General features: G+C 59.7%; 1 protein-coding gene across 1 annotated transcript in view; it reads left to right on the forward strand.

The window, feature by feature from the left end:
* The window catches only part of Lrp1 (LDL receptor related protein 1), a 78,072-nt gene extending 58,849 nt beyond the window's left edge, over nucleotides 1-19,223 (forward strand). Inside the window, exons 45-89 of the mRNA XM_010644632.1 lie at nucleotides 302-427; nucleotides 620-748; nucleotides 926-1,045; nucleotides 1,277-1,390; nucleotides 1,715-1,864; nucleotides 1,940-2,062; nucleotides 2,354-2,470; nucleotides 2,610-2,738; nucleotides 2,999-3,121; nucleotides 3,209-3,349; nucleotides 3,430-3,620; nucleotides 4,392-4,575; nucleotides 4,718-4,803; nucleotides 4,987-5,106; nucleotides 5,749-5,936; nucleotides 6,071-6,276; nucleotides 6,941-7,129; nucleotides 7,687-7,835; nucleotides 8,247-8,340; nucleotides 8,453-8,569; nucleotides 8,733-8,852; nucleotides 9,173-9,295; nucleotides 9,405-9,530; nucleotides 9,873-9,989; nucleotides 10,571-10,677; nucleotides 10,769-10,901; nucleotides 11,674-11,793; nucleotides 11,914-12,036; nucleotides 12,339-12,479; nucleotides 12,564-12,698; nucleotides 12,776-12,895; nucleotides 13,066-13,334; nucleotides 14,190-14,368; nucleotides 14,724-14,830; nucleotides 15,080-15,196; nucleotides 15,626-15,802; nucleotides 15,945-16,085; nucleotides 16,202-16,375; nucleotides 16,589-16,750; nucleotides 17,086-17,260; nucleotides 17,429-17,530; nucleotides 17,672-17,736; nucleotides 17,844-17,934; nucleotides 18,042-18,186; nucleotides 18,308-19,223. Coding sequence (XP_010642934.1) covers nucleotides 302-427; nucleotides 620-748; nucleotides 926-1,045; nucleotides 1,277-1,390; nucleotides 1,715-1,864; nucleotides 1,940-2,062; nucleotides 2,354-2,470; nucleotides 2,610-2,738; nucleotides 2,999-3,121; nucleotides 3,209-3,349; nucleotides 3,430-3,620; nucleotides 4,392-4,575; nucleotides 4,718-4,803; nucleotides 4,987-5,106; nucleotides 5,749-5,936; nucleotides 6,071-6,276; nucleotides 6,941-7,129; nucleotides 7,687-7,835; nucleotides 8,247-8,340; nucleotides 8,453-8,569; nucleotides 8,733-8,852; nucleotides 9,173-9,295; nucleotides 9,405-9,530; nucleotides 9,873-9,989; nucleotides 10,571-10,677; nucleotides 10,769-10,901; nucleotides 11,674-11,793; nucleotides 11,914-12,036; nucleotides 12,339-12,479; nucleotides 12,564-12,698; nucleotides 12,776-12,895; nucleotides 13,066-13,334; nucleotides 14,190-14,368; nucleotides 14,724-14,830; nucleotides 15,080-15,196; nucleotides 15,626-15,802; nucleotides 15,945-16,085; nucleotides 16,202-16,375; nucleotides 16,589-16,750; nucleotides 17,086-17,260; nucleotides 17,429-17,530; nucleotides 17,672-17,736; nucleotides 17,844-17,934; nucleotides 18,042-18,186; nucleotides 18,308-18,448 — 6,206 coding nt within the window. The 3' untranslated portion in view covers nucleotides 18,449-19,223. The remainder of the gene's footprint in view (nucleotides 1-301; nucleotides 428-619; nucleotides 749-925; nucleotides 1,046-1,276; nucleotides 1,391-1,714; nucleotides 1,865-1,939; nucleotides 2,063-2,353; nucleotides 2,471-2,609; nucleotides 2,739-2,998; nucleotides 3,122-3,208; nucleotides 3,350-3,429; nucleotides 3,621-4,391; nucleotides 4,576-4,717; nucleotides 4,804-4,986; nucleotides 5,107-5,748; nucleotides 5,937-6,070; nucleotides 6,277-6,940; nucleotides 7,130-7,686; nucleotides 7,836-8,246; nucleotides 8,341-8,452; nucleotides 8,570-8,732; nucleotides 8,853-9,172; nucleotides 9,296-9,404; nucleotides 9,531-9,872; nucleotides 9,990-10,570; nucleotides 10,678-10,768; nucleotides 10,902-11,673; nucleotides 11,794-11,913; nucleotides 12,037-12,338; nucleotides 12,480-12,563; nucleotides 12,699-12,775; nucleotides 12,896-13,065; nucleotides 13,335-14,189; nucleotides 14,369-14,723; nucleotides 14,831-15,079; nucleotides 15,197-15,625; nucleotides 15,803-15,944; nucleotides 16,086-16,201; nucleotides 16,376-16,588; nucleotides 16,751-17,085; nucleotides 17,261-17,428; nucleotides 17,531-17,671; nucleotides 17,737-17,843; nucleotides 17,935-18,041; nucleotides 18,187-18,307) is intronic.
* Nucleotides 19,224-21,930: the final 2,707 nt, after the last annotated feature.

Below are 21,930 nucleotides of genomic sequence, written 5' to 3' on the forward strand. Positions count from 1 at the left end.
AGAACCTAGAAAAAAAAAAAAAAAAAAAAAAAAAAAAAAAAAAAAAAAAAAAGCTCCTTGCACCGAGATCTCCCCGAGATGCACCTCAGAGCCCATAGCACTCGACTAATGAACACAGATACCCTCAGCCTCATCACCCCCAGTGCCCAACTCCCAGCCCTTCTGAGGCAGCCCTCCCTGCTGTGGTGAGCCACTGTCCCTGGTGCAACTGCAGAGGCTCAAGGGAGCGGGTTGGGGGCACCTGTGGTATGTGCTCAGCAAGGAACACTGTTCAGCCTGTGGCCACACTGTCCCTGCCCAGGCGAACTCTCTCCTTGCCGCATCAACAACGGAGGCTGCCAGGACCTGTGCCTGCTCACTCACCAAGGCCATGTCAACTGCTCCTGCCGAGGAGGCAGAATCCTGCAGGAGGACCTCACCTGCCGAGGTGAGGGGGCAATGAGGGGCTACTGAGGAACCTGGACACGAACAGGAGAGCCTGCTCCCAGACTCTCCAGCCCCAGTCACAAAGCCCTTTGCCTAGGAAAGGCTGATAGTGACCCCGGTTGCTGGGGAGAGAGGGGAACGGGGATTCAGGCCAGGGCCCTGGGTCATGAAGCTCCCTTGCTTTCCTCCCTAGCGGTGAATTCCTCTTGCCGAGCACAAGATGAGTTTGAGTGTGCCAATGGTGAATGCATCAACTTCAGCCTGACCTGCGACGGTGTCTCCCACTGCAAGGACAAGTCTGATGAGAAGCCATCTTACTGTAGTAAGGAGCCCACTCCAGCCCCTCTCCCCAGCCCCGACCCTGCATGACCCAGCCCCTTCTAAGAAGGTAGAACCACCATTATCTCGAGGCAGGCGCACAGCAGCGACTGAACACAGGCAAACTAGTCACCAGAGGCAGCCCCTTCGCTGCACTGCAGTGACCACACCCCTCCTGCAGACTCTCGCCGCTGCAAGAAGACTTTCCGCCAGTGCAACAATGGGCGCTGTGTGTCCAACCTGCTGTGGTGCAACGGGGCAGATGACTGCGGGGACGGTTCTGACGAGATTCCCTGCAACAGTGAGTGGGACGCTTGCACACCCTGCTGGGCCTCATACCTCACCCTTGTGTGAACCCGAGCCTCCGCTCCTCAGCCAGGCTGCCCTTTAGTCCTTAATGTCCAAGGCATCTAGTTTGGGGTACTCCGAAGATGGGCAGGGCAGGCGATTTGGTCCAGGGGCTCTGTCCTGGCACCTCCTGGCCCCCACAGAGAGAACCATGGCCTCACGGTCCTCCGTGGTGCTGTTCTAGAAACAGCATGTGGTGCAGGCGAATTCCGCTGCCGGGATGGGACCTGCATTGGGAACTCCAGCCGCTGCAACCAGTTTGTGGACTGTGAAGATGCCTCGGACGAGATGAACTGCAGTGAGTGACGCCCAGTGCCTCAGGCCAATGCTCTCACCTGCCCCTCCTGCCCCAGCCCCTCCTGCCCCTGCCCCATGCCCTCTTGGCTCTCCCTCTGCCCCTACATGGTAGCCTCCCCCACCCCCGGGTTCTGTTCCTGTTCCCCTACTGCTTCTGGACTCCCCTGGGATTCAGGGAGGGGGCAGATGTCTCATGGCATGGACAGACCCTCAGTCTAAGGGCACTCTTCGGCTTTCTGCAACAGAGGAAAGACATGGGGCTGCCACATGCCCCGGGAGGGTGCTCCAGAGGGAACTGGTATCACCCCTGACCCCCCTTACCCAGGTGCCACCGACTGCAGTAGCTACTTCCGCCTGGGCGTGAAGGGTGTGCTCTTCCAGCCCTGCGAGCGGACCTCCCTCTGCTACACACCCAGCTGGGTGTGCGATGGTGCCAACGACTGCGGAGACTACAGTGATGAGCGTGACTGCCCAGGTCAGCCGCCGGCCTCTGTGTGTTGGGCAGCGGCCCCAGGGCTAGCGGAGGCCTCACACTTCCCTCACCCCCCAGGTGTGAAGCGCCCCAGATGCCCCCTCAATTACTTTGCCTGCCCCAGTGGGCGGTGCATCCCCATGAGCTGGACGTGTGACAAGGAGGACGACTGTGAGCATGGCGAGGATGAGACCCACTGCAGTGAGTGACCATCGGACCCCACTGAGCTGGAGCCCAGAGCACCTGCGGCCCAGGCTTTGCCATAGCACTAAGACCCTGGCTGGCCCCACCTCTGATCCCCCCAGGAAGTGCCCTCCTTGAAGAAGGGCACCCAGGACTTTCTACCGCACCTCACACCCTAGACCCTCAGGGCCGATCCCCCACAGAGGGGTGCCGTGGGTGTCTCCTGTCCTTGCATGGCATCTGCCTGCCCCTCTGAGTGCCACCTCTGCCACCCACCCCACATCTGACTACATCTTCTGACTGCCCCAGACAAGTTCTGCTCAGAGGCCCAGTTTGAGTGCCAAAACCATCGCTGCATCTCCAAGCAGTGGCTGTGTGACGGCAGCGATGACTGTGGGGACGGCTCTGATGAGGCAGCTCACTGTGGTGAGGAGTGGCAGGAATCAGGCGGGGAAGGGGCCCAGGAGGGATGCGAGCCGGCCCTCACACACACCCAGCAGAGGGACCCCATGGCCATGGGGTGTGTCACCACGGCTGCCCGCCCCGCTCTTCCTGCCCCCCACAGAAGGCAAGACGTGCGTCCCCTCGTCCTTTTCCTGCCCCGGCACCCACATGTGCGTCCCTGAGCGCTGGCTCTGTGATGGTGACAAGGACTGTGCCGACGGTGCAGATGAAAGCGTCTCAGCCGGCTGCCGTAAGTAGCAGGGTGTATAAGGCGTGGGCTGGGGTGGCAGCCAAGGGCCACACTCTCCTTCGCAGGTGGGGAGTCTGAGGTCCAGGAGCAGAAGTGCCTCAGCAGGGCTGGCACAGTCAGAGCAGAGCCTAGATTCAGCTCAGTTCCCCACACTCCCCTCCAATGCTCCGCCCATTCTACCACTCAGAGCACGGGGGCAGGGCAGTGGACAGTTGACAGCTGGCGGGGCAGGGCTGAGGGGCCTCCACCTCTGTCCGCAGTGTACAACAGCACCTGCGACGAGCGGGAGTTCATGTGCCAGAACCGCCAGTGCATCCCCAAGCACTTCGTGTGCGACCATGACCGTGACTGCGCGGACGGCTCCGACGAGTCCCCGGAGTGTGGTGAGCCCCGGGCCCGAGCGGGGGTAGCAGTGCCCTCGGTGGTGCCTGGGCGCCGCGCTCCAACCTCACTGCCCCTCCCTCCCCCAGAGTACCCGACCTGCGGCCCCAGCGAGTTCCGCTGTGCCACCGGGCGCTGCCTGAGCTCCCGCCAGTGGGAGTGTGACGGTGAGAACGACTGCCACGACCAGAGCGACGAGGCGCCCAGGAATCCGCACTGCACCAGCCCAGGTGGGCCCGACACGTGGCTCCGGTCTCTCCCCCTTCCCCCTGCCTGCGGCCCACTGACCTGCCGCCCCTGCCCTCCGCAGAGCACAAGTGCAACGCCTCCTCGCAGTTCCTGTGCAGCAGCGGGCGCTGTGTGGCCGAGGCGCTGCTCTGCAATGGCCAGGACGACTGCGGCGACGGCTCTGATGAGCGCAGCTGCCACGTTAACGAGTGTCTGAGCCGCAAGCTCAGTGGCTGCAGCCAGGACTGTGAGGACCTCAAGATCGGCTTCAAGGTGCGCCCAGCCCCTGGGTCTGCGTTCCCACATCCCAGACACCCCGAACTCCTCGCTGCACCCTCTCGTCCATGCATTCATCCGTCCAGTGTTTTATTTTATGACTTTTTTCTCTTTGAGCATTTACTCTACCAGGGCTCTGGCTACAGCAGTGAACGGGCAGAAGTCTCTGCAGGGTTCTGCATCTACCTAGAAAGCAGAGCCAGCAGGATTATCTGCTGATGGATGAGACAAGGGCTGTGAGAGAAGGGAGTGAGGGTGTCAGACAGATAACACATGCAGGTCTGGAGTTCAAGGCGCAGGCCCAGCCTAGAGGGAGAGATGCTTTTTAAATCTATGAACCTTGATCCGGTCCCCCAGGAAGTGAGTGAGATAGCAAAGAGGAGGTCCAAAACCGAGCGTGCTAAGTGGCTCCCGGCCCCAGGCGGCTTAGAGATTTAGGGAAGCAGCAGAAGTGCTTGCCGAGGAGCAGCTGCTGAGGTGGGAGAGGACAGCCAAGGGAAGACAGTGTTTCCAGGGGACCACGTGCCCAGCCCCGTCCGGCTCTCAGGGCACCTGTGGGCAGCCAGGCCATCGGCCTGGGCGTGCCGAGCATCCCTTGCCATGTGGTTCTTGAGGACTTGAAGGTCGGACTGCCGGCTGGGCAGGCTCCGTACCTGCGTGTTGCCGCCCCTCCTGGCAAGTCAGGCCCAGGGCTCCCTGAGCACAGCTCTCCAGCGGGTAAGGCCCAGACCCCTGCTGCATCCCCAGCCCTTCTCCCTGCTCTTGCAGTGCCGCTGTCGCCCTGGCTTCCGACTGAAGGACGACGGCCGGACATGTGCTGACGTGGATGAGTGCAGCACCACCTTCCCCTGCAGCCAGCGCTGCATTAACACCCATGGCAGCTACAAGTGTCTGTGTGTGGAGGGCTACGCGCCCCGAGGTGGCGACCCCCACAGCTGCAAAGCTGTGACTGGTGAGACAGGCCCTTGGAGGGCGTGAGATGGCCCGGGGCTGTGGAGCGGGGGCTGCGATGACAGAGTTTAAGACGGCGTGGGGGACCAGGGCGGCTAGAGTGTGCCTCGGCCAGAAGCTAAGCCCAAATCCCCCACTTTCAGATGAGGAGCCATTTCTCATCTTCGCCAACCGGTACTACCTGCGCAAGCTCAACCTAGACGGCTCCAATTACACGCTGCTTAAGCAGGTACTGGAACCAGCCCGCTCCCTCCTGCCAGACTGCCTGGGCCCAGTATTTCTCCCGACATGGGCCATGGTCATCCCCACTACAGCCAGCCACCTCCTGACTCCACAGTCATCCCTTCCCCATGCAGAAGTGCCCGTGATGCCACAGCTTCCTCCTTCTACTCCCCCAACTCCCCAAATCCAGGGTCTGAACAATGCTGTTGCCTTGGACTTTGACTATGGGGAGCAGATGATTTACTGGACAGATGTGACCACCCAGGGCAGCATGATCCGAAGGATGCACCTGAATGGGAGCAACGTGCAGGTGAGGCCCGGGGTCAGCCCCTCCCCCCCTGACACAGTGGGGACCCTGAAGCTGCACACCCTGCAGCCCTTCACAGATGGCTCCCTGCTTTTGGTTTTTGTTTCTTTTTTTTTTCCCCCGGTACTGAGGATCGAACTCAGGACCTTGAGCTTGTGAGGCAGGCACAGTGCCTCTGAGCTAAACCCCTGGCCCATAATGGCTTCCTGTTTTAAAGTCATCTCCTGTTTCCCATTTCCGTCTACCGAAGTTATTTCCCTCTCCCCTCCCCGCTGAGCCACTGCATGATTCCGTTCATTCTAGTTTCTCTCTCTTCCAAACCTGGAGTGTGAGAACTGGGAGGTTCTTCTTGCCCTTCCCCTCTGCCCTCCCCAGGTCTCCCTAGTTATCAGGAAGTCCCTTTTTATGTCTGACCTTCCTTCCACCTGTGCTCCAGGCACCATGGAGTCGGGTGTGGTCTTGCTCCTGTAGAGATCCTTTTCCTAGAGGCCTTGCTAACACGTTTAGTGTCAGGCCTGGGGTTGGGGGTTTACATCATCGACCCAACAAGGCTAGGAGAGGCGCAGAGGGAGGCTGGATCTCAGAGCGGCTAAGGGTTCAGAACCCAGGTCACCCGGGCTCCTCCTTCCTTGCCCCTGCCTGCAGGTCCTACATCGGACAGGCCTCAGCAACCCAGATGGGCTGGCTGTGGACTGGGTGGGTGGCAACCTGTACTGGTGTGACAAAGGCCGGGACACCATCGAAGTGTCCAAGCTCAACGGGGCCTATCGGACGGTGCTGGTCAGCTCTGGCCTCCGTGAGCCCAGGGCTCTGGTGGTGGATGTGCAGAATGGGTATGTGGACAAGGAGGCTTGGGGATCCCCTGATAGCAGATGGTACCCTCAGACATCCCAGCCCAGCCTCCCTGCGCGCTCCCCATGGGACCTGTCAGTGGGCCTCTCAGGCTCACTGCCTACCCACCTGCCAGGTACTTGTACTGGACAGACTGGGGTGACCACTCACTGATTGGCCGGATTGGCATGGATGGGTCCAGCCGCAGTGTCATTGTAGACACTAAGATCACGTGGCCCAACGGTCTGACTCTGGACTACGTCACTGAGCGCATCTACTGGGCCGACGCCCGCGAAGACTACATTGAGTTTGCCAGCCTGGATGGGTCCAACCGCCACGTTGGTTAGTGTGCCTCTGATACTACCTAGCTCAGCAGGCCCAGGGCATGTGGGTCTGCAGTGACAGGGCCAGGTTTGGAGGGCCAAAGTGGACATGAAAGCCTAAGTGCGGCTGTAAGGACAGCATCCACGGTGGTGTGGGGATTCAGAGTACCCAGCTTCAGAGCTCCCATGGACTGGCTCAGGCATGAGGCCAACCATCCACCCCCCAGGGAAAGGAAGGAGAAGCCTTTTGGAGGGCCAAAGTGGACATGAAAGCCTAAGTGCGGCTGTAAGGACAGCATCCACGGTGGTGTGGGGATTCAGAGTACCCAGCTTCAGAGCTCCCATGGACTGGCTCAGGCATGAGGCCAACCATCCACCCCCCAGGGAAAGGAGAAGGAGAAGCCATTCCCAGGTGCAGGTCAGGATGGAAGCCCCAAGGGAGGCAGGGATGGAGGCCTGGGATGGGTGCCACAGCATGCCCTACTTCCTAAGTGGAACTACAGACGGCTGAAGAGCGGAAACTTGCTGCTGGACAGTCTGCCACTCATTGCTGTGTGGCTTTGGGAAGTCACAGAGTCATCCGGAATAGGGGCTCGGGCCCACTCTGTAGGATTGTGGTGGGGGTAAAGGTGATCAGGTGGGCAAGGCACCAACCACCGCTGTGCCTGTCGCCCACCTTGCAGTGCTGAGCCAAGACATCCCACACATCTTTGCACTGACCTTGTTTGAGGACTATGTCTACTGGACCGACTGGGAGACAAAGTCCATCAACCGAGCCCACAAGACCACAGGCACCAACAAAACGCTCCTCATCAGCACCCTGCACCGGCCCATGGACCTCCACGTCTTCCATGCCCTGCGCCAGCCGGATGGTAAGCAAGCAAGAGGCAGGAGCAGCACAAGGGGCCCTCAGGTGGTGTGGGGGTCCGGCGGGGTTTAGCTATCCAGTTGGGAGCTCCCGTTCGTGCCCCCCTCCAGCATTGCCTGTGCACTCCTTGCCGGGCCCAGGGAGATTCTGGAGAGTGTAGACAGGGTACAGTCGGGCTCTCCAAGCTTCAGCACAGCCTGGTTCCCCCTTGGAGTCCCATGGCAGCAGAGCCCCAGTGCCAGTCACGGAGCCGAGAGAAGGGCAGGTGGCAGTGCAGAACACAGAGGTGGGACCTAGAAGTCAGGCAGGGGTGGTGAGGGTGGGCCCAGAGGGTATGAGCTTCAGCCCTGGCCTGACCCCTCTTGCTCAGGCTTCAGCTCCCTCCCTATAAGAGGCAGATTTAGGATCACCATGCCTCTGCCCAGGACAGACTGGGCCTGGCAGCCTTGGACCACCAGCAGGTATTCCAAGCAATTGCTGCCATTGGTGCCAGAGGCCAGCAGCCTGAGGAGTCAGAGCCAGGCCCCGCTGGCTGCCTCTTACTCGCTTTTTCTCTGACAGTGCCCAGTCACCCCTGCAAGGTCAACAATGGTGGCTGTAGCAACCTGTGCCTGCTGTCCCCTGGTGGAGGTCACAAATGTGCCTGCCCTACCAATTTCTACCTGGGCGGTGATGGGCGCACCTGCGTGTCCAACTGCACCGCAAGTCAGGTGAGGCTGTCTGCTAGGTCTCCGGTCCCCTGGCCCTCACACCAGTACCCCTAGGCCTCCTTGGACCCCAGCACCTGCTCTGATGTCCTCACACATCTGATTCTCTCACACTAACACCCCCACATTTCTTGCCTACCTCTTGTCTACCTACAGCAATGTATTTATACCGGTCACCCGTAGACACCCCTATGCCTGACTGTTACCATTCCTGACCAATCCCCTAGTCCTGACCTCTACACCCCTGCCTCACGTGGCCATCCCCTTGCCTGGCCAACTCTGGTCCAGTTCTGCCTCCCCTCAAACACCCTGACATTGCTGCTCCTTTAGAACATCCCAGCCTCTCAAAAGAAAAGCTTCTGAGTTCCCCGGACACCCCCCCCCCAACCTCTCCTTCTCTCCCATGTCCTCCAGTTTGTGTGCAAGAACGACAAGTGCATCCCCTTCTGGTGGAAATGTGACACCGAGGACGACTGCGGGGACCACTCAGATGAGCCTGCAGACTGTCGTGAGTGCCCAGGGTGCAGGTGGCTGCCAGAGAGTGGAGGCTGCGGTGCTGGGGACGCTCAGTGCCGCACCAACCCCTGCTCTTCCGACGCTGAGGCTCCTCTTCCCTGCAGCCGAGTTCAAGTGCCGCCCGGGACAGTTCCAGTGCTCGACGGGCATCTGCACAAACCCGGCCTTCATCTGTGATGGGGACAACGACTGCCAGGACAACAGTGATGAGGCCAACTGTGGTAAGGGCTGCTCGGGACTTTGCCAAGACAGAAGTTTCAGGAGCAGGGAAGCTCCAGCCAGCAGTGCTTGTTCTTCGGGCTGGATTGCAGCCCCTGCCCACAGCCCGCACTGGGGAGGAGGCCCCTCCCCTGGGTCCTCAGTCACCTGCCCCTCACCCCACAGACATCCACGTCTGCTTGCCGAGTCAGTTCAAGTGCACCAATACCAACCGCTGCATTCCCGGCATCTTCCGCTGCAATGGTCAGGACAATTGTGGAGATGGCGAGGACGAGAAGGACTGCCGTGAGTGCCCGAGGCCACACACAGGAGGCTGGGAGGCTGGGGAGTGGCACGGACTCCGCATCTCTCCGAGAGGCACTGGGGATCCTAGCTTGACTTACACAAATCACAGAAATAACCCGGTTTGCCCATAAAAAGCATCACGCTTGGCATGGACATATTGCAGGTCTAGAAAACAAATGCACCGAGATTGGAGAAAAATCATTCCTTCCCCCTAGGAAATTGCTAGTCAGAGCAGGCAGGGCTCACAGCAGGGGGAAGACAGGGACCTCAAGCTGGGGGAACCTTAAGAGGAGGCCCTCACTGTCCCCGTCACCCTGCAGCGGAGGTGACCTGCGCCCCCAACCAGTTCCAGTGCTCCATCACCAAGCGCTGTATCCCCCGCGTCTGGGTCTGTGACAGGGACAACGACTGTGTGGATGGCAGTGACGAACCGGCCAACTGCAGTGAGTTACCTAGCCCTCCTGGGGAGCCCCCTTCCCCGCAGTCTGCTGCCGCCGCCCCCAGGCCCGCTCCTGGAAGGGCCCTCACCCTGCCCGTGCCCACACCCTGCAGCCCAGATGACCTGTGGAGTGGATGAGTTCCGCTGCAAGGACTCAGGCCGCTGCATCCCCGCTCGCTGGAAGTGTGACGGAGAGGACGACTGTGGGGATGGCTCAGATGAGCCCAAGGAGGAGTGCGGTGAGCACAGCCCCACTCCAGAGGGAGGCAGCTGCGGGGCAGGGGGGGCCACACTGCCTTCTCATTGGATTCCTGCGCCTGCTGTGTCCCCACCTGAGCCCTCTGCCCCTGATGTCTCTGCCCCTGAGTCCAGCCGCACCTGTGTAGCACATCGCCCTTCCCCACACTGGGGAGCTGCACCATACGCACCCACGCGTCCTCCCCGATCCTCCCGGACCCCACATGGCGGGCTGGGCTGCCCAGGGCTGAGCTTCCTCAGCCTGCCACACACACCCTTCCACTCCTCTGGCCTGGCCTGGCCTGCCCGGGACCCCAGCGTCTACCCCCATCTCGCCTCCCTAGACGAACGCACCTGTGAGCCGTACCAGTTCCGCTGCAAGAACAACCGCTGCGTGCCTGGCCGCTGGCAGTGTGACTACGACAATGACTGTGGCGACAACTCGGATGAGGAGAGCTGCAGTACGTCCCCGCCCCGGGTGGAGCAGGGGTCAGGAGCCCCTCCCACCTCACCCCACCCCGCTCCGTGCCTGTATTGAGTTTGTGCCATTTCGCCTCATCTCATGTTTCTCTCCATTTTCACACTGTCCTCTTGGGGTTGCAGAGGTAGGTGTCTCTCATGTGCCCCTGCTCCTGCCACATCCCTGCCTCTGCCCCAGAGCCCACCCATTCCCTGCCGTGCCTCTGCCCGTCATCCCTCACTGGCCTCTCCCCAGATCTGGTGCTTGTCTTAGTGGTCTTCTACCTCCCCGTCCTCCCACAGTCTGCCAGGAGGGCAGGACCAGGGACCTTTCCCCTCTCCTGTGTGTCTGTCTCCAGTGAGTTAAATGTCAGTACGCCTCGCCCTGCCAGTCCATGAGGGCTGCCAGGTGGCTCCCAGGATTGGTTGAGCAGAGTTGGTCATTATGCCAGTCAGTTGTAGCCTTTGGGGACACAGGGATGGGCCTTGGGCTCACTCTGTCTCTTCCAAGGGCTAAAATGCCCGAGGGCTGAGTGCCTGTGCCCACTCTGCTGGGGCCTGTCTCTCCCCTGTCCCTCCCCAGCCCCTCGGCCCTGCTCTGAGAGTGAGTTCTCCTGTGCCAATGGCCGCTGCATCGCCGGGCGCTGGAAGTGCGATGGGGACCATGACTGTGCGGATGGCTCCGACGAGGTGGGTGGGAGGCCAGGAGGAAGGAGAATGGCTCCGAGGAGCTAGAGTGGGGCTGCCAGAGCTGACCAGGCTGCCGGCTCCATGCCCACAGAAAGATTGCACCCCTCGCTGTGACATGGACCAGTTCCAGTGCAAGAGCGGTCACTGCATCCCCCTGCGCTGGCGCTGTGACGCGGATGCTGACTGCATGGACGGCAGCGACGAGGAGGCCTGTGGCACTGGTGGTGAGCCCCTCTAGCCTGGCCTCCCTGACCCTCCCACTGTCCTCCCATCCCGTCATTTGGCCCTGTAACTCTCTCGTTCTTTCTTTCCTGCATTCGTTTTCCATGCAACAGATATTTATTGAGCCTTTACCTTGTGTTAGGCGTGCTCCTGAGTATTGGGGATATAGCAGTAAAAACAAGAATCAGAGCTGTTAGGTCCATTCTATGCAGATTTCAGCTTGCCCAGTGGCACCTGGTCTGGACTAGGTACACAAAATCCAGCAGAAGCTGTGTGCTGTGTTTGGGCTTCGTCCAAAAGTCCCCAAGCTGGCTACCCTGAGAGACTGAGTCCTGCTTCCTTCCTTCCCTGGGACGGTGAGCCAGTGGCTGGCTGTCCCTGGCAGACCAGCCTGGGCTCTGCAGCCAGAGAGGCAGTGTGAAACCCACCAGGAGAGAAGGCTGGGACTCCGAGCAGGGCCAACTGTGAGGGCAGATGTCCTGGCTCTCTGCCTTGGTAGGCTGAGGACTGAGCCAGACCTAGGTCCCCTCCACCGCAGTGCCCGCCATATCCCCCAGAGAGAGAGTGCCTTGAACCCCCTGGACATTTCCCAAAAATGGCCTCTCCTCCCCTAAACACCAGAAGGGCACTTTTGCTCCTCTGCCTTAGGAGACCGAGGTCCAGTTTGATGTGCCGCTGCTTTCCCGATGACCCTCTGGGCCTGGGGAGCCCCCTGCTGGGGGAGGACGTGGTCAAGCTCACCCTCATTCTTCCCCTTGCTCCCCCGGTGCCCAGTGCGGACCTGCCCCTTGGATGAGTTCCAGTGTAACAACACCTTGTGTAAGCCACTGGCCTGGAAGTGCGACGGTGAGGATGACTGCGGGGACAACTCCGACGAGAACCCAGAGGAGTGCGGTGAGATTCGGGGCAGGATGCAGAGGAGGGTCTGGGATCCCAGGCTCGCCAGTGGCCCACACCACCACCTACCCCTCTCCCCAAGCCTTACCTGGCTCTGTCTGCTCCTGGCCGCTGCAGCCCGGTTTGTGTGTCCCCCCAACCGGCCCTTCCGTTGCAAGAATGACCGCGTTTGCCTGTGGATTGGGCGCCAGTGCGATGGCACCGACAACTGCGGAGATGGCACTGATGAGGAAGACTGTGGTGAGCAGGGGCCTGCAGTGCGGTGCTGCGTAGGGGGTGAGCAGGCCACGGGCCACATGGGAGCCGCAGTCAGGAGTGGCCTTGCCCGGAGGGGCACCATTTGCTGGGAGGCTGAAGCAGGGAGGGAGCCCCTGGAGAAGGCACTGGAGGAGCAGGTGTGACCCCGAATGTTTAACCAGCTCCCCCTGCAAACTTGACAGCAGCTGGGCTCAGGCCCACTGGTATGTGTGGGTCCCTGTGGGAGGAGGGAGGAGGGATAGCATGGTCAGTGCCCAAGGCCTGAAGCTCCCACCCACCCCCAGAGCCCCCCACAGCCCAGACTGCTCACTGCAAAGACAAGAAGGAGTTTCTTTGCCGGAACCAGCACTGCCTCTCCTCCTCTCTGCGCTGCAACATGTTCGATGACTGTGGAGATGGCTCTGACGAGGAGGACTGCAGCATCGGTGAGACCAGGCCCACAGGGGCAGCAGGCAGGGCACTGGGGAGCGGGGAGGGGGAGGGGAAGGAAATCCACTCTGTCCCCACAGACCCCAAGCTGACCAGCTGCGCCAGTAATGCCAGCATCTGTGGGGATGAGGCACGCTGTGTACGAACCGAGAAAGCTGCTTACTGTGCCTGCCGCCCGGGCTTCCACACTGTGCCAGGGCAGCCTGGATGCCAGGGTAGGAAAGTGGAACTGGCGGGGGGGGGCCACCGACGCCAGCTGCTCTATGCCCACGACACTCTGTGTGATCCCCAGACATCAACGAGTGCCTGCGCTTCGGCACCTGCTCCCAGCTCTGCAACAACACCAAGGGTGGGCACCTGTGCAGCTGCGCCCGGAACTTCATGAAGACGCACAACACCTGCAAGGCCGAAGGTACAAGGGTGGGTGAGGACAGGAGAAGTGGGACCAGGCAACACAAGGACACCGGGGTTCTGCCAGGGTGGGCTGAGTTGCACCCTCCTGCCAGCCCTGGGCAGCCTCCAGCCCCAGCCTCCTGCCCCAGCCTTTCCCCTCCACCAACACCCAGTCTCTTTCCCCTCCAGGCTCTGAATACCAGGTCCTGTACATCGCTGATGACAATGAGATCCGCAGCCTGTTCCCTGGGCACCCCCACTCAGCCTACGAGCAGGCCTTCCAGGGTGACGAGAGCGTCCGCATCGATGCCATGGACGTCCATGTCAAGGCTGGTCGCGTCTATTGGACCAACTGGCACACCGGCACCATCTCCTACCGAAGCCTGCCACCTGCTGCACCTCCTACCACCTCCAACCGTCACCGGCGACAGATCGACCGGGGCGTCACCCACCTCAATGTAAGCTGGGCCTGTCGTAGACTGGATGGAGGAGCGGGCGGTGCTGTGCAGAATTGAAACGAGAGTAGAAGAGGGCAGAAGGCGAGACTGGAAGGCAAGGGACTCTGTTCTGAGGCACCAGCCACAGGTAGACTGAGCTGAAAGAACTGCCTGTAGCTGGCTTTGCCATGTGGCAGCCCAGGACAGGGGCCAGACTGGCCCTCAGCAAGAAAACCCGCCTCAATCCCTGATTGTCAAGGCCACTCCGTCTCAGCCATGGGCAATATACTCAACCTCTTTGGGCTCCACTCTGTTCATCAACTGAACGAGATGATAGTACTATCTCAAGCTGGGTGTGGCTGTACCTGCTTATAAACCCAGTACCCTTTGAGGCTGAGGCAGGAGGACTGCAAATTCAAACCCAGCCTAGGTGACTTAACAATCTAGCAAGACCCCCACCTCAAAAAATTTTTTAAAGGCGGGGGATGAACGTTGGTCACAGTAAAGGCCCTTGATTGAATCCCCAGTACCACAAAAAAATAGATGAATTAATTTAATATGTACCTCAGGCTGGGGTAGGGTAAAGCATGTACTTTTTGCGTTCCAGAAGTGTTGGGTTCAATCTCCAGAACCAAAAATGATAACAGCAACAACAATGCCTGTTTCATAGGCTTTTATTTACTTTTTGGTAAGGATTAACTAGCAAACTGTGAACACTCCGAGTATGGTACATCAGCTGTCAGCTGAGTGTCCTGAGAGCCTGGGGACTGGCTCCGTCCAGGGGACATTTATTTACACAGGGTCGGGCTGGCAGACGCACGGGTGGGGATAACGGGCAGGAAGACAAAAGCCTCTGAACCTGTGACCCCCATTCAGATTTCAGGGCTGAAGATGCCTCGGGGCATCGCCATTGACTGGGTGGCAGGGAATGTGTACTGGACCGACTCGGGCAGAGATGTGATCGAGGTGGCACAAATGAAGGGCGAAAACCGCAAGACGCTCATCTCGGGCATGATTGATGAGCCCCACGCCATTGTGGTGGACCCACTGAGGGGGTGGGCAAGGGTCCTGGGGGCAGGTGGGCCAGTGGTGGGCAGCCCCGGGATGAGGGCCCAGCATCCGCAGGCCTGCTCTTCCCCTCCCAGACTACCCCAGGTCAAGTCCTTCTCTGGCCCTCAGGCTTCCACTTGGCTGCTTGGCTGGCATGGCAGCCAGGTCTGGGTTTCCCCTCTGCTCCAGGGATGCTCTGCCCACTTTGATGTCTCTGGCTCAGCACACTGTGGTTTAGCATAGACTGTCTCCCTGGTCACATGGTGTCTTCCCCAGTCCTCCTCCCAGCAATGAGCAGTCCCTGTGTCAGACTCCTCTGGCCCTTGGGTCCAACCCACTGTCACACCTTCCCATCCCCAGCACCATGTACTGGTCAGACTGGGGGAACCACCCCAAGATTGAGACGGCAGCCATGGATGGGACCCTCCGGGAGACCCTGGTGCAGGACAACATTCAGTGGCCCACGGGTCAGTGGGGCAGAGGTGGCCGTGGGGGGGCAGGCTCACTGAGCCTTGTCGCAGCTGAATTCACACAGAAGCCAGGGAGGGAGGGGTTGGAGTGGGGTCAGACGGCAGGCCGTGGAAGCTCCCCGCCACCCGAAAGGGATCGGGAGTGGCCACATGAGCCGGTCAAGCCGTCCTGGAAGGAGGCAGTTTCTACACCCAGCCTGGTGTGGCACAGGCGGAGCTCTCACTGCATTTTCTGTCCTCCCCCAGGCCTGGCTGTGGATTATCATAATGAACGGCTGTACTGGGCAGATGCCAAGCTTTCAGTCATCGGCAGCATCCGGCTCAATGGCACAGACCCCATCGTGGCTGCTGACAGCAAACGCGGTCAGAGCCTGGCTCAGCCTCCGGCCCCAGCCCTGCCCCAGACCTCCCACCCTCCCCACAGATCCCAGAGGCCTCGCACCAATGCCGCCATCCTTCACCAGCCTGGTCCCCAACGATCTTGCAGTCCTGGGCCACCCTGTCCTTCTGCCCCACCTGTCCACACACTCACCGTAGTGAGCCCTGAGTTGCACAGAAGTAGCAGTAGGAGCTTTGTATAGGTGGGAAGGAAGGAGCAGAGTTAACCACGGCCTCATAAATTCTGGAGTGCTGGGACCTCTTGCCCGTAGTAGCCACAGGAGAAGGAAGTGGTGGGAGGAGGAGGCAGCTTGGTTTGGATGTGCTGAGCCACGGGGACTGGAGGCCTAGAGGGTGGCGCCAGGTCCTGAGCACCACTCTGATTCCACCTGATGCCTCCTGCTCGCTCCCCAGGCCTAAGTCACCCGTTCAGCATTGATGTGTTTGAGGATTACATCTATGGTGTCACCTACATCAATAATCGTGTATTCAAGATTCACAAATTTGGACACAGCCCGCTAATCAACCTGACAGGGGGCCTGAGCCATGCCTCTGATGTGGTCCTGTACCATCAGCACAAGCAACCTGAAGGTCTCAGAGAGCCTGGGTGGGAGGGGAGGCCCCAGGAAACTAAGTCTCCAAGCCACAGCCTTGGCCCCTGACGAGGAGGGGAGTGGTCTGGTCCACGGGGCTCGGAAAGGCCCCGCTCAGAGTCCACATCCCCTACCTACAGTGACCAACCCCTGTGACCGAAAGAAGTGTGAGTGGCTCTGCCTGCTCAGCCCCAGCGGGCCTGTCTGTACCTGTCCCAATGGGAAGCGGCTGGACAATGGCACCTGTGTACCCGTGCCCTCCCCGACGCCCCCTCCAGATGGTACGCTCCCTCCCCGGTGCCCGTTCCATGCCCCAGGACCCTCTTCCCTGTGGCCTCTTGTTGCCCACTCTTTTCCCCTTGCCCTGGATCTGCCTCCTGATGGGTTCCTTCTGCAGCAACTCGGCCTGGAACCTGCAACCTTCAGTGCTTCAATGGTGGCAGCTGCTTCCTCAATGCACGCAGGCAGCCCAAGTGCCGGTGCCAGCCCCGCTACACGGGCGACAAGTGTGAGCTGGACCAGTGCTGGGAGCACTGTCGCAACGGAGGCACCTGTGCTGCCTCCCCCTCTGGTATGCCCCGCCCCATCAGAAGGCACCTCACCCCTTACCCCCAGCCCCAAGCTGCTGCACTGCCTCCAGCAGTGCTCAGCCTCTCACACACCTGGCTTCACCACCCCAGCATCCAGTCCTTCCGTCCTCTGCCTTTTGCTCAGCTCTGCTCCTCTGCTGTGGGACCAGGTGGGCTCCGGGCCGCAGTCCCACTCACACATCCTCTCCCACCAGGCATGCCCACGTGCCGGTGCCCCACAGGCTTCACGGGCCCCAAATGCACCCAGCAGGTGTGTGCAGGCTACTGTGCCAACAACAGCACCTGCACTGTCAACCAGGGCAACCAGCCCCAGTGCCGATGCCTGCCAGGCTTCCTGGGTGACCGCTGCCAGTACCGTGAGTGAGCTACCCGTGGGTCCCAGGGAGAGAGAGGGGAGCAGGGACCTGCTGGGGTAACCTCAGGGGAGGGAACCCAGCTACACCGGGGCCAGGCCCAGGCCGTCCCGCTGTCTGCACAAATGCTGGCCCAGCTCGCCAGAGACAGCCTCCTCAGCATCGGGATTGTTCACAAAAAAAGCAGAGCCCTGTCAGGACACCCAGGGACATCCTTATGCCAGGAGCCTGTGACCTAGGGACAGCAGGGGACTCAGGAGGAGGTGGGTCGCCCACGGGACAAGGGGTCCCCCGTGACAGTGGGGCTTTAGGCATTTCCTCTCCACTCCCAACCACAGGGCAGTGCTCTGGCTACTGTGAGAACTTCGGCACATGCCAGATGGCTGCCAATGGCTCCCGGCAATGCCGCTGCACCGTGTACTTCGAGGGACCAAGGTGTGAGGTGAACAAGTGCAGCCGCTGCCTCCTGGGAGCCTGTGTGATCAACAAGCAGACTGGAGACGTCACCTGCAAGTGAGGGAGCCCCGGCTCCACAACGCTGCCCTGTCCCAGCCTTGTGCCCCCATGCTGCTATTCCTGACTCAGTTCCCACGCCCCACCCCAGCCCTGCAATGCCAGGTCCTTAGCATCACAGACTCCCCTCAGCCAGCCCCAGTCCTAGCCTCTGACTCCTTCCTGCAGCTGCACCGACGGCCGGGTGGCCCCCAGCTGCCTGACCTGTGTTGACCACTGCAGCAATGGTGGTTCCTGCACCATGAACAGCAAGATGATGCCCGAGTGCCAGTGAGTTGGGCCTGAGCCTCCACCACGTGTTCGTCATCTCTCCCTTCCCCAACTCTGAGCAGAACTGGTGGTCCCAGATTTGACCCCTGGCCGCAGTGGCTGTGGAAGTCACACCCACTCAGCTCTGCCCTCCTACTGCAGGTGCCCACCCCACATGACCGGACCCCGATGTGAGGAGCAGGTTGTCAGCCAACAGCAGCCTGGACGTAGGTGGTAGGGGGTAGGGCGGGCAGGGCTGGCACCTAGGACCTGGGGCCTTGTGCCTCCTGCTTCAACCAGGCCTCTGATTCAGTTTCCCACCTCCTTCATCCAGATATGGCCTCCATCCTGATCCCTCTGCTCTTGCTGCTGCTGCTGCTTCTGGTGGCCGGAGTGGTATTCTGGTATAAGCGGCGAGTCCGAGGGTGAGCCACCCGGAGTCTGGAAAGTCCTGGCCATTGCTTTGCCCTCCAGCCTTACTCCCCACTCCACCCCAGCATCTCTGCCATCTTAGACTCTTTCTTCTCCCCAGGGCTAAGGGCTTCCAGCACCAGCGGATGACCAACGGGGCCATGAATGTGGAGATTGGGAACCCTACCTACAAGATGTACGAAGGCGGAGAGCCTGATGACGTCGGGGGCCTACTCGATGCCGACTTTGCCCTGGACCCTGACAAGGTGGGCTGGAGGACAGAGGCTGCGGGTGGACCTGAGGGTGCTGGCTTGGAGGTAGTGACAGGGTAGCCTGACTCCTGGAGCCCAGCCGCAGAGCCACACCTGAACCTCTGTTGCTTTGCAGCCGACCAACTTCACCAACCCTGTGTACGCCACACTCTACATGGGAGGTCACGGCAGCCGCCACTCCCTGGCCAGCACAGATGAGAAGCGAGAGCTCCTGGGCCGGGGCCCTGAGGATGAGATAGGGGACCCCTTGGCATAGGTCCCCCTGCCCAGTGGACAAGTCCTTCAGTGAGCACCTCCCCGCCAGCTCTTCCCTGGCCCTGCCGGATGTATAAATGTAAAAATGAAGGAATTACTTTTTATATGTGAGTGAGCAAGCGAGCACAGTATTATCTCTTTCCATTCTCTTCCTGCCTGCTCCTCGGCACCCCCCTGCCCATGCTGCCTTGGGGTGAGGGTGGCAGGGACAGCTCTGGGGCTCCTGCAGTTTAAGGTATGAGGGAGCCCACCTTCTACCTTCCCGCCAAAATGCACCATAGGGACAGTCTCCCTAGCCATACAAGACACTCTCTCAAGGCTCTCCCCTCTCCCTCCGCCCCACCAGCTTCCCCCTGCCCTACATCACTGGGGCTGATTCAGGGGAGGTGGGGGGGGGGCTCTCTGATGCTCCTGCCTGAAGATTTGACTCTGGCTGAGATAGGAAGGAAAGAATGGAGTTCTTTAGTTCTTTTGGGAGGCAGTCGCCCCAAGCCCCAGCCCCTGCTCTAGGGGGACCTCTATGATGGCCATGCGCAATACCCCTCCAAGACAGGCCCTCCCCTCTCCAGAGTCTCCCACCCACCGTGGCTCCCAGGGCTGGAGACTTTCTTTGGTAACAGTACCCCAGCCTCCCCTCTCCTGGGTGGCCGGATACGCCAAGGAAGGGCAAGTGGGCAGCCCCGTTTTGGGGACATGAATGTTTTAATAATTTTTGCTGAATTCCTTTACAACTAAATAACACAGATATTGTTATAAATAAAATTGTAAAAAAAAAAGGAAAAGAAAAAAGCTGTGTGCCTGTGAATGTGACTCTGGGAGCTGGGGCTGCACTTGCCTAATTTAGCCACCAGAGAGAGCCCTACTCTGCTGGAGGCAGGCTGGACAGTCTGTGACCGTGCCCTTTTCCCGAGACCCTCCTTCTTACATCTAGCTATGACAGGGGACAGGTGTGGTGCTGGACTTGGCCAGAAAGACCTGCTTCTCCTAGCCGTGTGACCTTGAGCCAATTACTGCATTTTTCTGGATCTCGTGTTCACTCTGACTCCAGAACACTAACATCTGTTTTTCTGCATTATCACTTCCACTGGGCACCACTACCCCTTCTACCCCAAATGTCTCCACAACGAGAAATCCTGCCGGAAAAAATGAATACATTGGCTTTCAAAGGCTCCCCAGACTCTCAGTTTGGTCCCTTGTGGCTCTCTTCACCTGCACTGATATCTCATTTCAGGGAGACTGATCAGATAGATGCCCAGAGTAGCACCTTGGATGGGGGGAGGTGCTAGGAAGGCCAACTTGCCAGGCCCATCAGCCTCCAACAGATTCAGTTCACCAACCATTGAAGACATTCCAGGGGTGACAGAAAATGGCTGAGATTATTTAAGTTGTCCAAGGTCTACTAAAAGCCTTGCCCAGGAAAGGGAACATAGCTTTAAACAGTCCAGGACTGAGAAGGGGTTAGAACCTCACTCTCTCCGCAAAAGCAAATATGAGATACAAATACCTAATGATCTGTTACCCACCTCTCAGAGAGGGAGCACCATCTTTCATTCCCTCTTGCTCGCTGGTTCAACTTCCCCCAGGATATTCCTCCCTGGCTTCCAGTTGCCCTGGGGAAGCTTATGGGTCTAGGCACGTCCAGAAACAAGAGCCTTCCCCTTCCTTCTTGCTCTGAGATCCCATCTCCAAGCCAGCTTTGAAATTCTCCCTTGCCTTCCGCGCTCCTCAGGACCCCTAAGACCCTGGGTACAGCAACCCTGCAGGTAAAAGGGGGCGTCCTTATTGAGTGCTGAGTAGGAGGCGTGTGCTACCATCTTGCCACCAGGTGGCGCTCGCACTCCTGCAGCCCTGCTCATCCTGAAGCCCCAGCACAGCCCCCTCCTCAATATACACTAATTATGCACCTGCGAGGGACCCCAGCCCAGTCTCTCACTTCCTTCCCTCAGGCTATTTTGCCACACCCTCTCCACCCTTTGCCAGCCAGCTCCCCTCCCTCCCCCTCAGCAGTCTCCTTGCCACCACCAGCAGCCCCACCCCCTCACCCCTCTCTCTGCCAGCCGCGCATCTGGCGCCCCTGGGGACCCACTGATTCTCTGCCTGTCGCCTCAAGATCCTGGGCAGAGCTAGAAGGGCCCCCATCTGTGGCTTAAGAGATGGGCAGCATCCGCCCTCTACCATCCAGGACAGGGTTCATCAGGACGCACTCCTCCCAGACTTCCTGCTCAGCAAGGCGGGAGGGGGCCCGAGGGCAGAGCCAGAGACTGGGCAGATGCTGACCAAATGAGAGACTATGCTTTACGCATGAGATACAAGGGCAGAGGCTAAGATCCAGAGACAGGAGGTGTGTATGCACACGCGAGGGTGCCTGTGTGAACACATACATATGTAACTGGAGAGAGCAGAGACTGGCAAAAGGAGGAGTGTTGGGACAAGCCAGGCCTCCTAAAGATCAAGACCTGGTGAGTGGCTTCTGATCCGGGCAAACTAGGCCCAGGTGTGCCCTTGCCCCTCCCCACCGTCACAGCACCCCTGTGTTTGGAACCCTGCCTGGGACTCTGGTTGGGCTGTCTGGCCTTGGCCTGGACAGCAGCGCTTCTACCTGCCTCTCTCCTCTCTGCTGTGCCTGCACACAAGTCCCTGTTTCCTGGCTTCTGTCTTCCTCGGTTTCACTATGTCTGTCCTTTCCCTGACTCTTGTTTTGTGTGCCTGTCACTGCTTCTTTGCATATGGCTCAGCTTGGCTTTTGGACTGCTAGTACGAGTGTATACGTGTGTGGTGGTGGGTGTGTGTGTGTGTCCATCTCTGAATATTCACCTCCTGGCTAAGGCGAGGTGGAGGGTGCTCTATCTGGTAGGGCCTACTTGTGTGTTGGTGCATTTGTCTGTCTCTGTCACTGTGTGCTTACTCCTGTATGTGTAAATCAAATGTGTACATCGGCATGTGTCGGTACACCTCTAGGTGTGCACGTGTCTGTGCATGCCAGGCTCGGTCAATGTGTTTTGCTCTTCGTACACACTTACTTTCCCTAAGTGTGGCTGGCCTTCTGCGGACATGCCTCGAGGCATGTGTGTTGGTGACTGGGTCATAGGCCTGTCTCTTTGCGAGTTCCTCTCTCTCACTGTCTAGGTGTGGTCATACCACCTCAGCCTCAGCCTCTGCGCATAGCAACAGCTGACAGCTGAAGACTCCCGGGGCAGGGGAGAGTCTAGCGGGAGGAGGGAGCTGGTGAAGAAACAGCTAGAGGATGGGAAGGGGACCGGGCGAGAAATGGGGACAGAGACAAGGACGAGGCCAACAGGGAAGGGGACACGGATGGGCGGGAGTGAAAGATGGGACAGTGAGAGGGCAGGGATGGAGATTACACCAGGAGGTTGGGCAGGCGGCCCTGGAGGGGGCTTCTGCCCAGCCCCCACGCAGGGCCCTGGGCCGCTTGTGAGTCAGCGGCGGGGTCGGGGGGCAAAGGTGAACGGCCAGGCCAGTGTC

Source organism: Fukomys damarensis, unplaced genomic scaffold (assembly GCF_012274545.1).
Source record: "Fukomys damarensis isolate Sample0158 unplaced genomic scaffold, DMR_v1.0_HiC HiC_scaffold_15, whole genome shotgun sequence".
NCBI lineage: Eukaryota > Metazoa > Chordata > Mammalia > Rodentia > Bathyergidae > Fukomys > Fukomys damarensis.